This window comes from Halichoeres trimaculatus, unplaced genomic scaffold (genome assembly GCF_033239565.1).
Source record: "Halichoeres trimaculatus isolate MK-OKI-2021-1 unplaced genomic scaffold, fHalTri1.1 fHalTri1_scaffold_13, whole genome shotgun sequence".
Classification (NCBI taxonomy): domain Eukaryota; kingdom Metazoa; phylum Chordata; class Actinopteri; order Labriformes; family Labridae; genus Halichoeres; species Halichoeres trimaculatus.
The window spans coordinates 15,080,357-15,098,672 of NW_027437191.1; the positions used below are offsets into that span (position 1 = coordinate 15,080,357).

At 39.5% G+C, this 18,316-nt stretch overlaps 1 protein-coding gene across 4 annotated transcripts in view; it reads right to left on the bottom strand.

The window, feature by feature from the left end:
- Positions 1-18,316, bottom strand: part of LOC141801688 (MAM domain-containing glycosylphosphatidylinositol anchor protein 2) — a 259,025-nt gene that overhangs the window by 151,975 nt on the left and 88,734 nt on the right. For all 4 annotated transcript variants that reach the window (XM_074684831.1, XM_074684830.1, XM_074684833.1 and 1 more), the window contains exon 3: positions 3,298-3,437. In XM_074684831.1, the coding sequence (XP_074540932.1) occupies positions 3,298-3,437 (140 nt within the window). The remainder of the gene's footprint in view (positions 1-3,297; positions 3,438-18,316) is intronic.

An 18,316-nucleotide genomic window follows, 5' to 3' on the forward strand; every position in this document is an offset into this window, starting at 1 on the left:
TTCAAGAGGGAGAGATATAAGAATCTCAAGTGCATGTACAGTATACTGGGTAATTTTATAAACAGGGTAATTTTATATACTGAGTATTTTATAAAAGCAAAGAATACAGCAAGAAAAAGCAGAGCTTCTTCCATCCACCATCTCTTGTCTTGTATTTGCAAACATAAAAGATAATCTTTGTGATCAGTTTGTTAGTTGAACATGTAGCAAATGACACAACACTTGGCCCAGGCTTGGAAAGTTGGACAACTTTTAACTATTTGACTGACCCACTTAGAAGAGAGTGAGTGTTACGTCGACAGTGACAGTTTTATCGCCTCACAAAAATTAACTAGCGGCTTTAGCTTAATGTACAAAAACAAAGTACAAAATAGAAAAAAAAATGAACAAAATAAAAGCGTCCCTTCTTTGAGTGAAAGCAAGAGTTCAGTTCCTCATTAAGTTCTCCTTTGAGGGAAGGAAATCAGAATTCTAGCTGACTCGTGTGCACACAGTCCCTATGACTACCAGGTAGTTTGTTTAGCTTGTTGCGTCCTTTCTGAATCTGAGTGAATGGAGTGAATCAGTGATCTGAAGTTTGCTGAGGGTGGGACCCATGGCTGGCCACAGTTGGGCTCTTTGGCACTGGCTCGCCATGGAACCCTCAAGGGTTTAGAGTGAGGGTGATTGTTTTTTGTCTACTAAAAGAAAAAAAAATCAGTTGGAGCTCGTGATGAGAGGGCTCGCTGGATAAAAGCAGCTCGTCTGTTCAGTTTGATTTACAGATTTGGCTCAAAGGTCTCTTCAGATTGCTCTAGTGACAACGTGCTCTGAAGCCAACATCTCAGATGCAAATAAAGAGAGCCGGACTAAATGTTTTTAGCACCAGCACAGCAAGGCATGAGGTGGTGCTCCACCCTCTGGTAGGACACAAAACTACTGCTCTAAATGACATGAGTTTAGTAACCATATGTTTCATGTGAGTTACACATGCCTATGTTTTTGTACTTTATTCTCAAAACAATATAAGCAATTTTTGCCTCAGAGTAAATCTGAATGATAATGGTATGATTATTGAGTGTGTCGTATAAATTTTCCTTGAGTCTTGGTTATAGTTATTTATACAGTTTTCATCCAAATTAAGGCACAGATCCAGTTCTTCATCTTCTGAATCATCTTCTGGATAGGCAAAGTGAGTTTGCCCATGAAAATGAAGTGGCTAACTGTAAAGATATTAGCAAAGTTGGATGAGTATTTCAGTTTCCTTCAAAAAGTGGTCTTTGGAGACCTTAGGGTATACACTTTGGTGCAGCACCGGCAGATAGATCAAAGTAAAAAGTTGATGCATTTGGCATTTGTGGTCTAACTGCTCAAACTACACAGTAGAAAGCAGCAGAAGGTTTAAGATACCTTCTCTAAAAGGAATAAAAAAAGAAAGTGAAAGTAAAGTCTGGAAAACCCCATTCTACAATGTTTAGCATGAGGTAAATGGATCTGAATACATTTTAAAAGGGCACAAACAAACAAATGGGGCAGTGACTTGTTTAGTAAAGAGGAGAGGTTCTACTCACACAATGGACATTTAACAGTATCAACGTGTATGTGTACAGTACAGTTTGTAAATGTGAATGTGTTTGTATAAAAGAGGAGACATATAATTTCAGTAAATTATGAATGTGTGTTTGTATTTTCTAATAAAAAAAGACATTCATTACAATGTTCCAACCAAACTTGTGTCGTGCCATTAATCAAAAGAGGAACACTGTCAGTGCACCACAGTCTGCACAAAGTACTGATTACTCTTTTTCACACATCTTCCGTTGAAAGATGAAGAGACTTGATTCAATTAAAATGTGGAACTTTGGGGTGAAAAAAGACTGAGAACATGTTCAAAGGATTAATCTTTTATTCTAATGAAAAGATGAGCTGTTATTGCCGTGTAAGCTTGTGAGTCTGTTTCCGCTGAGGTCACATACCCCTCCTGTTATTTTTTATTTTTTTTGCAAGCATCTTAGAACCAGCCTGAGGTTTAACACCACCCCAGATAACCTCCACAGCTTCTGAATATACTCAGAATGATTGTGCCCCCACCCCTCCTCCAGTCCCATGCCATTACCAGAGGGAGATAGAGCTGACACATCCCAGAGTCCGCAGAGACACAGCCGAGACCCACTGTGCCAGGGGAAACTGCGTGAGTCTCATAATGACTCTGTTTCAAAGGAGATTCTGCCTCTCCTGCCACAGCCGTGCATGCCTTTTGATCTCCCACTCTCCTCTTCCTTTTCCCATCACTCTGCACTGTTTCACAAATTCTAATTAAAAGGAAAGACTGAGATGATGAGTGTGAATTTGTCTCCCCCTCCACCCAGACAAACCGTGGTTCTGTGAGCCAGTCGTTAATTTAAGAGGCCTCACCTTTTCCATTTGAAAATGAAAATCAATGTTCTCTTCTCTGTTGTAGTCTGAAAGGGGAAGTGTACAAACTAATCGCTCTGTCTATCGATCAAAGGGGATTATATAAATTCATGTTAATGAGCTTGGCCCTGTCCGGGGTGGATTTGAATTTTGTGTGATTTGTGTTTTAAAGTAAGTTGGAAGCAATGTTCAATGAGTGTCTGAAAGGTTAGTGTCTGCAAATCCTGCCCAGATTAATACAAGAACAAATGTGATGAGCAGGTCTTATTGTGGCGGAGCTGACATTTAAACCTGCCTGGATCAAGTTTATCAAGACTTATTCCAATAAGTAGTTTCTTTCAGTTTTTTTCTTAATTTGTGATCATATTTTTGTATATACTTACCTCTCACACATGAATGAGAAAAGTAATTGCAAAAGGTAAAAAAGCGGCAAAAGATCTTACACAAATTAGAAGTAGACTTCCTTCAAAAGAAAGTAAAGGTGGGAAGTTTTTTTTTTTAATTAGTTCAGATCAAAACAGAAACATTAGACTTTGAGGGGAAAAGAAATCCTTCAGAAGCCAAGGACCCCCGTGCATTCACATGACCCAGAGTCTCTTTACTGTGTGCTCGTTACAGTTTTGTTTTGGCAGATGTTTCCGCTGCTTTGTTTCCTGCATTCTCATTAGCCGCGGCAGCTTTCATTATCAACATGCAGGTGCACAATGCAAACTAAACCATCAATAATTAAAGGATTAAACTTTTAAGCCGGTTTAGCGCAGAGGAACGTGGTGCACCACTCTGATGCTAATACTGAATTAAAGAAGAAAGAGAAAAAGAGAGATTTAGACTAAAATGTTTTTTTTAAAACTCTTATTAAAACTTTATTGGTCAGCTAAATGCAGATGACCGGGTTTTCCTTACCTGCGGTCGAGGATGCCCCGTCACCAGACAGGTGAGCTCCAGTGTCTCCCCCTCTCTGATGGTGTACACTCGCTCTGTGTGCCTCTCCTCCTCAACGTTGCAGGCGTGCCCTGAGTGTATAATGCGGACTGTTGGAGGGGCTGCAGAGGGAAAAAAAAAAAATCACAAGACGCGTTAGCATTCCGGTCATTTCTAAAGGAATGAGTAGTTTAGCACAACAGATGGTGTATTGATTAAGAGGCCGTCTAACTGAAAATAAGCAGCGCGGCCACGTTTGTACCACACACCAAAGAAGACACATTTGTACAAGAAGAAAAAAAAAAAAGAATTGGCACTTATTTTATTTTTATAGAATTCACTTTGGTTTAGACTTTCAAACACTGGAAATATATCAAATCCAAAGCTGAAGAAAGGCACTCTGAGAAAGCGATTCACTGCTTGACGACTCTGTAGTTTTTACAAGAAGATACTTTCCAGAGACACTTTTTCACAGGCCTGAGCTTCTTGGAGGAATGTACCACCAAGTGTGTTGTCAGACACAATTTAGAAAACAGTGTAAAGATAATTTCATTGTTTGTTTTCTTTTTAACCTCAGGAAAATGTCACTAATGGTGTATGAATTTTAACAGGCAGCATTAACATACCTAAAGTATCTTTGCAATAAGTGTAGGTTAATAGCATGGCCACGACTGAAGAATCATGGTAATGTCTGTTTAGCTCATTATCATACAAAGGAGATCCTACTTAACATTACCATACATGCCTCTGGCATTATAACTGGGCCTTAAAGGGCAGATACTAAATCAATAGGTTTTTTTAACCAATGCTTGAAAACATATGAAACCTATCACACTTACTGAATGGGCAGGTCTTTTTACATTCATGAATTTGTTTTTGAGTGAGGTTGTTTTGTTATCTTTATAAACACAAGACTTTCTTATTGTTGTTTAGAATTTGTCAGTGTTAATAGACTAATTCTAACTGTACAGCAGCAGGCCACCAGAAGCTGATTACTATGTTTTAGGTTTTATATTTGTGGGGCTGTCAAGCTGTCCATCACTGTCACATGCAACATCGTAGGATGTGGAGAACACTGGCAGAGGAAAAGCCTTCTTCTATTTAAAGTTTAGAAAATGTCACTCTCAAAGTACCTAAAACAGAAAGTTGATGTAGTAAAGCTCAGCTTTAATAGAGAATGGACTGATAAGTGTTGTAACAGACAGGGTGGGTCGTTGATGTAATGTAGTGGTGATGTGTTTCTGTTAAGATGAGTTACTGTATGCATTGAGATTTACAGTACTCAAGTGAATGTGTAACAGCTGTGATGGACACTTCAGGGTCCGATGTTGGTGGGTTGTGTGGGGATGGGGGTAACTTCTGTTCATGTTGGGTAGCAGGATCGAGAAGCGTGTTTGCATGGGTTTTGTAAACATAAGGTTGGGACACGTTCATCCAGTTGCTGTAGAGAACAAAGTTTATCATTTTCTGCATCAGTTATGACCCACAACGCCCTGTTTACGGTTCCCACTAAACCTGCAACACCGAGCTGAGCTGAAGTCTGAAAGTCTTGTTTGTGGGATATGACAGTATGTATTTGTACATACAAGACTGTCGCTGTTGCTGAAGAAAATAACCAAGGCACCATCACAACTCAAAGGATGCAAACTCAAAGGAGTTGTATCCTGAGTCAGAGGCCCATCTGAGAAAAAAACCCGCAATACTCCCATGCACGCAGAATTATCAACTCATGAAGAAAAGACTACAAGTGCCAGGTGATGGCAAAAGCTAACATTCAGAGGGCTGATTTAGAATACAGGTGACACACCCATCTTAATCCATAAGAAGTGAATCAATTACATTTAACTTAACATTTATACAAGTTGTGCACTTTTTCTCACTTGACCTTCTTAAGGGCTGCCTCAGTGATTGGGAAGTTTGGTTCCTTTCGAAGACCTTGCTCTTTTGGCTCCCAAACTGCTCCAAATTTAGTGTCATCTGTAGCCTTCTATTTTAGCAAATACGAATGATTTGTGCAATGATAAACAAGAGAAGTCTCATACTTGCCTCATTATGTGCATTTGTTATGTAACAAAAGCAGACATTCTTACTTTTGTTCAGCATTTTACATGACAGTGTATAAACTTTCCCTTATGAAGAACAAATGAAGAAAACACTGCCGACAAACCCACAAAGCAGAACAGAAACAAAACCTAACTCTGCATCCAAACAGTGGGATGTCTTTAAACTGCAGCCAAATGCTGTTTGCAGGAGTCACTCAAATTTAAATGTTTTCATGATGCAGCACACTCTCTTCAGCACGGTATGCTGTCTCACTCACTGGGAACAAGACGCCATACCTGACTGAGTGTCTCCCTCTAAGCTATCACATGATGGTGTGATCCTATGTCTTCACATGTGCGTGGCTGTCTATCAAAGTCAAAATTTAATTTAGCTTCAAAATAAGGTTAAAGCAGGGGTGGCCAACCTGTGGCTCACGAGCCAAATGTGGCTCATTGCCTTTCAGTGTGCGGCTCTTCGATCCATTCCTAAAAAATTTTTTTTATAGATCTATATATTGTTATGAGTTGTGGTGTGCTGTTCATTCAATGTCGATATATTGATGCCACATTGGGATCGGTATTGATTAATACTTAGGTAACGAGATTGATACTTAAGTTTCGGTTTCTATTCTTTACATGTGCTCCTCTCGATCGCTCATGTGCTCATAGCTATCTAGATAGATAGATAGATAGATCGATAGATAGATAGATAGATAGATAGATCGATAGATTGATAGATCGATAGAAAGAAAGAAACGTATTGCTTTTCATTCTATGTCATTTCATTTATGTGTGAGAGGAAGTATGTCTGTAAGATCACGTGTGTGATGTGGCTCTTTGTAGTACCACGGTCATTTTTGTGGCTCTGGTTCTCTGACTGGTTGGCCACCCCTGGGTTAAAGCACAGTTTTGATAACAAGGCTCTGGAGTTAAAAGTGATCATGTGGAATGAGAAAGCAGAACTTGATCCACCAAAGCCTTTTACTGTAAATGCCTATATCAGATTAATGACATATTTTTATTCTGACTAAATATAACCTGTGGTCTGACTGAGCAACAATACTAAGGCATAATGTGTCTAATGGTGAAAAAATGAGGAGGATGGATAGTAGATCACAAAATTCGTTCTGATCCCATTTTCTGATTCCTTCTGAATATTGCTTATGTTTGTATGTAAATAATGAACCATTATAGAGAGCTGCAGTCTGGCCCTTGAACTAGGTATACTCAGTTATTTTGATATTCCTAATGAAAGTGTATGAGAGGATCTATGAGTCAACATGTTGCCTGGATATTTTGACTTCATTATGGTCATTTGAGCAATAATTTGACCTTCCTACCCTGTTCAGAATTTGCAGGCTGTTCCCGAAGCACCATGGGCCCCAGTCACACTGAATTAGTCTTCATTTTCAAAGGTACAAATTACAGTTTGGAGAAAAAAAACATTCAGTAGTTCTGCCAGAAGCACACACCAATCATTATCACTCCACTTTGATTCAGAGTGACACTCAATTTGCATCTTCACCAAATTAGCCACTGTAGGCAGTGATAAAACAAATGCAGTGTCAAGTAGATGACCAACTGTAAACAACTGATATCAGGCGGCATAGCAAGTTATTTTTCTCTGCTGGTTCTCTTTCCTATCATGCTGTAGGAAAATTAATTTAAAACTCTAATTACAAGCCAGAAGGGTTTCATTAAAATCCGTAGACACTCTGAAAACGATTATTGTCTAAAATGTATCACTAACATTTTAAAAGCCCAGACTAACTCAAAAATAGTTTTCATTTCAAACCCAAATGTCTCAGACGACTTCTTTCCGAAGGTTAAATAAGAACCTCAAACATTCTCAGCTGCAAATGAGCCATATGGAGAGATTGGGTGTCCATATTTTTAATTGGTGAATATCTCATTTAGGAAAAGGCCTCATCATTTAGCACATTGATTTTAGCATATAAATCCCTAATGTAATGCAATTAGGAATATAAAAATGACAGACATGGTGATACAGGGAAATTAAACCTGCTCTTCAGCCGCACAGTCAAACTGCAGCACAAGTTCAAGGCAGAAACCCTGAAGTACCCACAGCCGTCTGTCCACAGCCTTTATTACTGCACTGGGGTTTCTCTGCACCATCACTTGACCCTTATGGGATATAAAAGATGTTTTAATCGACTCACAACCTATAGCATACCACAGGACACAAGCGCTGGTGTTTGGAGGGGCAGAGGAAACGAGTCATCTTAGATAAACCATTTAGATCTTCTGAGCTGTAAAAGCGACCCCTGACAATCACAGCATCTGTTAGCTTTTACTCCTCTTCAGTTTACATGATTAGGGAAGAGGTTTGGGAAGAGATCTTTTAGAGAGCGGATGTGATTAGGCAGCGGTGTACAAAGTTGGGGGGGAAAAAAAGTTTAAAATATGGCAGGAAACACACAGAGCTACAGACTGACATCCTTTCATGTTGGAGGAGCAGCTTCCTGTGTGGGCCCCTGTCTTTCTCAGCAGACCCAAACCCGGCAGCAGTGTTGACGTCTATCCGGGCTACAACGCTAATGAGCGTAGTGACACTCCTCCCTAATGCTGCAGTGGGAGTCTCAGCCAGAGTGCAGCCTTGGCCACGCGCTAACTGTAAGCCCCTCCCTGGACCCTGCATGCTGTTTATCTCATTTAGCTTAATGCGCCGTGATTTGCTAACGCCAGGATGCTAACAGGGTACTCATACAGGCTGGCTAGAATACTCCAGCTCTTACCCTTCATTGTCTTGCTCTCTTTCCGTTCGGAGATGAATACACTGGTGGTGAATTCCATAGGGGCGGATAAGGGCTTGAGAAATAGGCTCAGTGTAAGGGAGCTTCACGCAACACTGCCACTTGGAACAAAAAAAGGCTCAGAAACAAGACCCCTGGGCACTCGCCGAATACTGTACTAATACCATTTACTCCAATGAGCCAGTATCTCCTAAGCATACGATCAGTCCTGGAGGGAAGCGGGGAAACATCCGCAATTAATGATTCTCAACTGCTTCAGCATCGTCCTCACACACATACATGTAAACACGAATAGTTGTGTTCCCAAAGACAACGCTGAGCTTAAAGCAACAAAGGCAAATAACCCTCTCTTGAGCGAACATAATGAGCACCATAATGTCCTCGCACATATTATCCCCATACAGCCAAGACATGCACACTTGGCCTGAAGCAGGAACAGAAATGGGTGCCATTACTGCATAATTTCCTGTTTGTTTAGTCTTTATGAAAGCAGCATGATGCTCCTGTGTTATTAACTACTAATAGTGTATTCAGAAAAGATCTTTGATTCAAGTCAGAAATCGTCATGCTGATAGGTTTGAGATGAAAGATAAATGGAATAGGTGATGGACAGAGCTTTGAATGCATCAAAACAGGCCATATACTCCCAAATACCTGAGAGCCTCACATAAAAGTTTGCTATGTGATCTTGATTCTAGAAATTGCTTAATGGCACCAAATGCATACAAAATTATAGCACAATAAAATAGTGGAGTTCTTGTTTTCTCTAATTTGATTTTTACGGTTATACCTAAACTTCCTACATTCTTCAGAAGAAAGAGTGCACATAAATGTCTCTATTTTTACAGGGGCAATAAAATACTAAATGTGTTTTTTATTTAAATGTGGCTGTTTCTCCAAAGTTAATCTGAGATTCACCACACAGAAAGCTATAATGGAGATGATGGGAGATATGTCACAGCCATATTACAGGTAGCTTATTTTGAAAGATTAACTGCTCAGCTTACTAGTCTTTAACTTAAACTCATCAATGACATCCAGGACAAGTTTCTTCTTCCACATAAGACATTTTTTTAGTAATCATTATTATGGGTTATTCACTTTGCATGCTAGCAGCCTTGTTATGGCTGTCCTTGTTGGTTCATTAGACGTCTTTCTGGCACATAACACTGAAAACAAAAGCAAGAGGATAGAGGTGTAGCCCATGAGCTTGTTTGTGACACAACCAGGCAAATAAACAAGAAACAGCTTTTCAAAACGTTGTCCTACAACCAAAAAGACTTGACTCATGTACCACAAAATTTTTGTGTTGAGATGAACTTTTACCTTCTTGTTCCCACTATGTAACGCATGAAATATAACAGCCTGTGTGAAGTTTTTTTCCTAAATTTTATTCTTCATGGGGGACGAAAAAAAGATTTGTTTCTTTTCTTTTCTTTATTTTCCTTTCCTTTTTTTTTTTATTTCTTTTTCCAAATTTGTGCTGAAGTTACAGAAATGTTTACTCCACTGAGTATTCATCAAAAAACACAGTATAAATTTTATGTAAACATGTTTTTCTTAATAATTTCACTGATACTAATTTATTATAATGCTTTGCAAAACATTTTAACATTTTAACTGTATTGCAAAACATCTCCAGCTACATCAAAAAAGGAAAAAAAAATCTTTTCTATAGTTCTTTAGGGATGCAGGACTGGTATTGCTGGCATTACCATGCCATTTTACTGGCATTGATATGTATTTTTCATCTGAATGAAGCTCAGAGGAGTGCTGCTGCAGAGATCACTTTAAAGGCTGATATGCAGTTCCACCACTGAGACCAGTGCATTTAGGAGGAAATGACTTTGAAACAGTCGCAGACTAAAATGACCACTATGCACCAGCGGGTTAAAAAAAGATAGCACCCCATGTATCGATGCTACTAATATACCATTTTTAATACAAAGTGCGTTTTTTATTGCACTATGATTCCATTATCCAATAAAATATTGAACCAGGATGACTCCATGACGTAGGTAAAGTTTCACCAATATATGTATGTATATATATATAACCCTCTTTAACTATTGTGCTCTGCAAGTATACACTTTGCTGTGTAAATCATGTTAAAATACACAGGGCTGCCATCCAAGCCAATAGTGTCAATTTTACACAGCTTTTCTCTCTCATTAGGTTATTGTTAGTTATTCAAATAAAACTCTAATGCTGCTTTAAGTTTATTTATAACGTAGAGAGCAGATTTAAAAGACTTCTCTCTAGACCGGCAGAGGTGGATGATGCAACCCTAGGTCATGAAGGCAGTGGGTCTAGACCTCATAAATATCTTTGGCTGCAAAGGCTAAGCCTAATGAAAAAGCCAGGAGGATTTCAAACACCATGTTGAAAAACAGATCATACTAGAAAAATACGCACATCTTAAATTAAAGCTACAAGCTGTTGTTTTGTGTGAATGCAATGGATATAGTCACGCAAAGAGACAGTTCAAAACTTATTCTACCCTTTAAACCCTTAAAAGTGGCGTGGATTAAATACTGGCTTTAAGATAAGATAAGATAAGATACTCCTTTATTGATCCCCAGAGGGGAAATTCAGGTATTGCAGCAGTACAGGGCAAGTAAAAAGGTAGCAGCATGCATTGGGAGAAAAATAAAATAAAATAAAATTTCACATAGTTTGTTTAAGGATGGAATGAATGCTTGTATCATTGTGAAAACAACCTGTTGATCTGCTTAATCAACCAATATATTTAACCTATATATAGCACATTATGTAGATATTTAAGCACATACTGTATGGTTGTATATCTGGTAATGGAGCTGCCAGCTCTCTACTTAAATGTAATGAAGTGGCAGTTAATGGCAGCATATAGCCTACTGTAAAAAGAAGAAATACAGAGTGACAGGTACAGTGGGCTTATGTAAATGCACTTAAAAGTGGTTCCCCTCCCTGTTGTGTGTGCATGCTCAGGACCAATTAATCAATACACAACTCTTCTCAAGCACTGCCTCTCTTTTCCTAGCAACCCCTCCAGCAACTAAGTACAAGGTGTTAAAGGAGTGAGTGGTCATGTATGTTGAGCAGTAGATCAGAGGTCACTGAGAGCAATGAGCTGAAAAAAACAATTCTGCTGGTGGCACATTTGGATGTTAATTAGACTTTTTCCTGATCCTGTTTTTTTTTTTTTTCCCTGCCAGTCGGGGAATTGGCATCTGCATAAGGAGCACATCTGCCACTCACACTGATGTGAGAAGTGCAAAACAGTGCAAAGAAGAAAAAAAAATCCACGTTTCTCATTGAGTGTATCAGACAAACTAATGCAGAATTATTCTGGAATCACTTGTTTGTTTGCTCTACAAGCACTTGTGATTAAGCAGCATTGTTGCAAATGTTGAGCAAATGTTGCCGTGAACCTTTGGGTTAAGATATGAAATTTACATAAAAAAGTGCTTCTCTGGCTGAAGTGTCACTTCCCCACCCTGCCAACCATCTGCACACACACACACACACACACACACACACACACACACACACACACACACACACACACACACACACACACACACACACACACACACACACACACTCAAAGTCACACTCAGTTTCCTGATAGGTGAAGTTTTAAAAAAAGGAAGCGGAGGGGCTGCAGGCTAAGAGCATAATCTCAGATGTACCTTTTTTTTTTTATTTCATTGTCTCATTTCCATAACAGTGACATCATTTCCTACTCTGCAGAAACACAATGAGGAGAGGGAAAGAGAAAAAAGAAAAGACATTTTGGACTGCCGGTATATTACTCTCTACATCTTCAGTCTGTGCATGTTGGTGTGTGTGTATAAGTGTTTCTGTGTGAGTGCAGTTGTGCAGTTGTCTTGAGTGTGCATTATGTCCTTGTGTGTTGTACGAGCAGCTCCCAGTGGAGTGCCTGGCCTTCCTTGGCCTCAGTTTGGGGGAGATGGAGACAGCTTTATCCACTACCGCCAATGGAGATTAAATTGGATTTGGCTAAAAGCAGCCTTGTCACCATGCTGCTGGAGTGCCTGAGTGGCAGAGGGGGTTCTTGGCAATGGCAGACACTCTAAATTTGACAAACAAATGAATGTGGAAAAAAGGCTTTAACAGCTGGGGCTCGTTGTCACCGTGGGCTTAATGTCCTCAGACCAACCCCACAGGAGCACTAACCATATCCTGCTAGTTTCCTGGCTCCGTAATCACCTTTTCAGAATGAGAGCGCAAGAGTGTGAGGAAACGGGCAAGAGTGCAAAACAGCAGGAGTAAATGTATGCGGTATGTGTACTGCAACAATTTAAAAGATAATGGTTTTTGTTATGACACAAAACACATTATGAATTCTCTGCAGGCATCACAGAAAATAAACATCTAGGAGTTTTTTAGGAACTGCAGGGGGAAAAGGTAATTCCAGCACAGGATAAAAAAACGACATAAAAAAGTTTAATAAAAACATTTATAAAATACATTCAGCACTATAAAACTATTCGACAAGGCCAACACCTTCGCTTAAACCATAAAGTAAGACTATAACAGAAAAACCTTGAGCTTATGGCATGAAAAAACTTGTAATTCTTCTAAGCTTCACCTTAGTTGTAGGAAAAGATTGTTAAAGGCACGGAGGAGTTTTTCATGTCATGTTGGTTCATGTGACATCTTTGGAAAAAATCTTCTCTGTCTTCTGAGAACAATTACCACGTTCTTCACAAATTCCATCCTCCACTTTCTTACAGAGGTAGACATAATGTGGAAGTAATTCAATGGAGCACAGATCTCCTTTTTAACACTTTTTTTCTTTTGGTGCAGACAATTCTTTGCAGGATGCAGAGTGATGAAGAAATGTTTTGATCCATTGCTACTACTTAAAGTATAAAAAGTAATACAACAAAAGCAACACTTGGTAAACAGTAAAGTAAAGTACACTCAAATTTAGTTTTACAGTAAATAACAGTCGATGCAGTTTTTATTTTGCCACAACAACAACAGCACAGAATCAAAAATAATTATGCAACAATAAAATGATTAGAGAAAAGGATGGAAAATATCCTTCAGCAAGCTAACTTACTTTTCACTGCCAAACTTCACCAGAAGAGTTCAAAACAAAGACAGTACTAACTCCACTTTTCTTTTTCTAATTAATTTCCTCCTTGGAAAAAAAAACGAAAAAACATGATCAGAAATTAAAAACAAAGAATGAAAAAGTTTTATCAGTGACTTTATCATTTTATAAAGCCGGTTAAAAACTTTTCACTATGCCTTTACGACATTGTAACTCTAATAGCACTCACTAGCCATGGTCTAGAAATAATGTAAAACCAATGCTTTATAATGGCCAACATAAGCAAACCAGACCAAATGCCATAAAGCTGACTGTCTCTTTTACAACTAAAGCCCTACACTGCTTTAACCCAGCATATCAACTCAACCATGCAGACTTTGTTTACATTTTTTCAGTAAGGTGCATGGTGAGTGCCTTGTTGGTCTTTTTTTTTTTGTAAAGGATAGGATCTGTAAAAATAGATGGTGCCACCTTTGTCCACCAGAGGGTGAGGGTTATGATAGTAAACATTGAAGGCAGAGTCTGCAGGATTTTCATAAAAAAATAAAACTTCTACTTTTACAGGGATAAACCTGCTTAATCATCACCTATAGGCCTCTATACATGTGTGTCAGTGTCTGTGTGTGCCTCAATCTCCTCCTCAGCCTGTATGTTGATGTTTTAGTTGTCCCAGCCAACTGGGACATTTATGGTGGAAAACAGGCGTGGTTACATCAGTCAATCACAGCACGCCCAGTGCTCAAGTCTCTTTGCATACTGATGATAGTGGAAGAGGCTTTGCAGAGCAGCTACGATAGTGGTCATAGCACAGAGAAAAGAAAAACACAACCAAACTGCCAAACAGATAAAGCTTTTTGGAAACGAGGGTGAAGGTTGGCTCGACTTTCACTCGCTTCCAGGAACTTGGAGAGCAGCAAGAGACAAAGAGCGAAACAAGTTGGCTTTCTGCTAACCAGGTATGTGTCTGCTACCGGTAGCTTATGCTAAGCTAACGTGCCAAGTCAGGTGGTTGGCTCACGAGTCTCTCTCATGTAGAAACGGGATGTAACAGGTGTTTGCTGGGCTGGTGATAATAAAAACAACATAATGAGCAGATACACTCAGTGATTCATCATTGTGCTGACAAAGATTGCCACTATTGTTGATTTCAATCAAGTTAGACATCTTCTGTCCAATAATTACAGTCATTTAAAGTAAACACAAAACATGTGCTCTTAAGGCAAGAATAACCCTTCAGTGAGGACAATAGCACCATCAATGTTCAGGGTCCACAGTAAACCTTATTTTCTCATTTACACAGAACACACATACCCACTAGAAACCAGGAAGTACACATATTAGAGTGACAAAGACTCATATGATGCTGCTTAGCAGACCAGTGGTGCCAGGGACAAATTAGTTCTTATATCTGTTAGTCCTTCACCTAGGCAGAGTAAATCTGCAACCAGATGGCAGCAGCTTGTACTCTGCATACAGGGGGCGAGTGCAGTCAGCCAGAATAGCCTGTGGCTGCCCTCATACCAGTGCTGATGTCCTACTGATCAGTTACATATCTTATCAAACAGGCCTCAGTGGTCTCTGCAATCCAAACAGCATGCAACTATAAAGTCCAGGCTGTTAATGCAAACTCCACATACCTGCAATGCTGATACTGCAAACTGTAATCATACCTGCCTCAACACACAGCTCTCACTGACCATTAATGGGGAATTCAAGCAAATACATTACTAGGTTTATCACATGGTAATCTCCCTTCACTGGGATTTTGAGGGGCCCAACAGTATTTCAGAGCCATCTTGTCCACAACAGCTTTCACCATTCGTCATAAACCTACTCAAAACATCTGAAAACATACATGCCTGTGGGTTTAGAATCAGAAACAGCACTAAATATTCCCCCTCTAAAGTCACCCAAAGGTTAGGGTAATTCTACAACAAATGTGTGCTGACCATACAGTAAGCATTATTGAACTCTATTGATTTTCTTTCCCACCACAGTCGACTAATGCAGCCTAGACTTAAACATGAGTTATAGTTATATTAATACAACTTCAATGGATTTTAACCAACAAGGGCAGACACTGTCTTTCACCAAAGGTGTCACACAACAAGTTTTATTATTTTCAGTCTTTCCCCTGGGTATTACACCTTGGAAAGCTCAGATTGCATCTAAACCTTCCTGCTGTATAATTGAGAGGCAACTCATCCATGGGGTTATTCATGTGTGTAGGACCCTGAAATGGTTCGCCAGCAGCACATGCATATTAGAACATCAGGGGTTGTCAGAACGTATTGATTACACACTGTAATGCACTCGCATGCACTCCTCGGCCTACACTGTTATTGTTAATGAGACTCTGTATAGATCCAGCTACGCACTATCAGCTCAGATCATCTATCACACGGTGTGAACTGTGGGCTGTGAAACACTGCAGGTTGCAGAGGCAGCATCTCATAAAATGCGGTATGTTAGGAACAAAGGGAAAAGAGTCATCATTAAAATCAAGACAGATTGGCAGGTGGTGTTTTTTTGCACAAGGGGAGACAGTGTAGCTTACATTTAAAAATCTGTAATTGAGTTGAGGTCGCTCATTATCACAGCAAAGGGCCTCATTGTCTGATCATTCAACGGGCATGAAGCGCCATAAGAGCACAGCTGTGGCTCTTAGAGGTGCTATTTATAGAAAACATACACACGCACACACATAATCAAACAATCACATACACACAGACGTCCACACACACCTTGTTACTCTAAAATTAGGCCAGTGTAAAGCTGCCAAAGCCCGGCTCGGGAAGACAGCAGAAGAGGAGAGACGGCTGTGAAGGGTGAAGGTGGGGAGAGTTCGAGGACAGATTCATTACTGCTCTCCACAGCAGGGGTTACAGAGCCTGTCTGCATACAGCTGCTTCTATTATGAAAACCATTTCGCAGAAATGACATAGACAAGCCTGGTTTCATCTAATCTGTTACTTAAAGTTGCTAAGAAGACACTTGGTTTTTCCTCCAAACAGAGCTTGTTAAGTCAACAGTACAAGAATAAAAGGGTAAACGCTGTGAGATGCACTTTGGTGCTTGGTTTGAAACAGTGCTGCTGTGATGGTCTGCCTCTGTCCGTGGTGCTGAAGCAGGCAACGGACGTTTTGAGCCATGCATGAAGGGCTCGCTACAAAAACAAGGCTAAGCCTGCTGCCCACACAGAATGTGAGAATCAATCCAAGCAAACTACTGTCTAGGCTGGAGTTACCTTATCTGGCTCTGAAGGTTTACTTTGACTTAGCAGCAGAGCACCTTTAACTCCATGCATATAAAACCTCTGATGCAATCTGAAAAGATAAATAAATAAAGAAGCCAGTCAGAGACTTTCTTAATGTTGATATATTGCTTCTAAAAGTATATCTTACATTTTTTGAGTCCATTTTAACTTCTGTAATGATCTGTTGGCTTAACCTAAACGCTGTTTACGAATCAGACAGATATCTGGGATCACTTTTTCCATCAAGCTGTAGGATTATCAGCCATTTCCCTGCTACAAAGGACTTTACAAAAATGATGTGATGCATATGAGCCATGTATATAAATTCTATGTAATTAAGTCTGTTATTATGTGTATTGTGTGTATTTTGTATCAGATTCTTGTGGGGACCTCTGTTGCTAACCAATTTGCCCCTTAGAGACAATTAACATTTTCCAATTCAATCTAGTCTCAAACACATTGCCCTCGGTTTCATTGATATGAACCACACACATACAAACACACATACAGACACACAAGATCTCAAGTGGTGCTATTATAAAAGAAATAGATATTTATCCTCTCTAAATTAATACACCATTCATCGTGATGCTGAAGCAAATTGCAAAGTGTGAATGTTTGTTTGTTTTCTGTGATTATTTGTTAATTTGTCAGACAAAATGAACAGGCTGTAGATATTTATGTGGCTCAGCCCATTGACTGCAAGATGATAAGAAATTTATTGGACAAGAAGAATCAATAAACAAAGAGATGGTTTTCACATTTGAGAAGGACACTGATCCAATTCCCTGCACTCCCACAAGGGTGCAATGTTGTGTCCATAGATCCCTTTGTTAATAAATGTTACCCAAAGGGCAAAATCCTGTTTTAAAAAAAATAAAGCCTATGCAGAAGTGCTGCAAGCCACAGTTTGTTGAGTTTCCACTTCAGGCAGGCTGAAGAAAGACTGGAAAGCACACACACACACACACACACACACACACACACACACACACACACACACACACACACACACACACACACACACACACACACACACACACACACACACACACACACACACACAATCATAAAAAAGAAGAAGAAAATCTGAATTTTATAGCACTAAAAGAAAAACTTTTTGGTCTGAATGGCTAATTTCTCTATCGGACTGTATATGAGGGTTATCTATTTTTCTAACTCAGCAGTTTTGAAGATGTCAAGATCACAAGTGTGTCTAATCAGGGACAGCTCATGTGACTGACAGGCGCCCTGTAGCTGTTTGTAGGGAGGCTTAAAGCTCTTTTGGCTGCATTACTCTGCTCAGGAACAGACAGGTGATGTCGGAGACTACATGGTCTTCAACAGGGGGTTTGCGGCCCCTAGGGGGTCCGTGTAGGTACTGCAGGGGGTCCATTAGAAGTGGGCGGTATAGAGAAAATTTTATATCGTGGTTTTATTTTTGCAAAATCATGACCACAATTTTATCACTTTTTTAAAATTTAGACTATTCAGACATAGATAGATAGATAGATAGATAGATAGATAGATAGATAGATAGATAGATAGATAGATAGATAGATAGATAGATAGATAGATAGATAGATGCTCTGTCTCAGTTGCCTGAAATCCATTGAAGACTAAAGGATTTTTTCAAGTCTGTTAAGAAAATGTAGACTACAACTGTCTCCATTGTACAAAGCTTGTGTATCACTAAACCTCAGCTCCATCTCTGATCTAATACCTATGTCAACCAACAGAGCAGGCCCATTAAACAGAACACGAGCAGAGAAGTGTGAACATGGCCTTGGCTGATGTAAGCCCATACAGGTTTATGAGCAGTAAACTTACAGGCCCCTTAAAGTACACACTGGGAAATTTA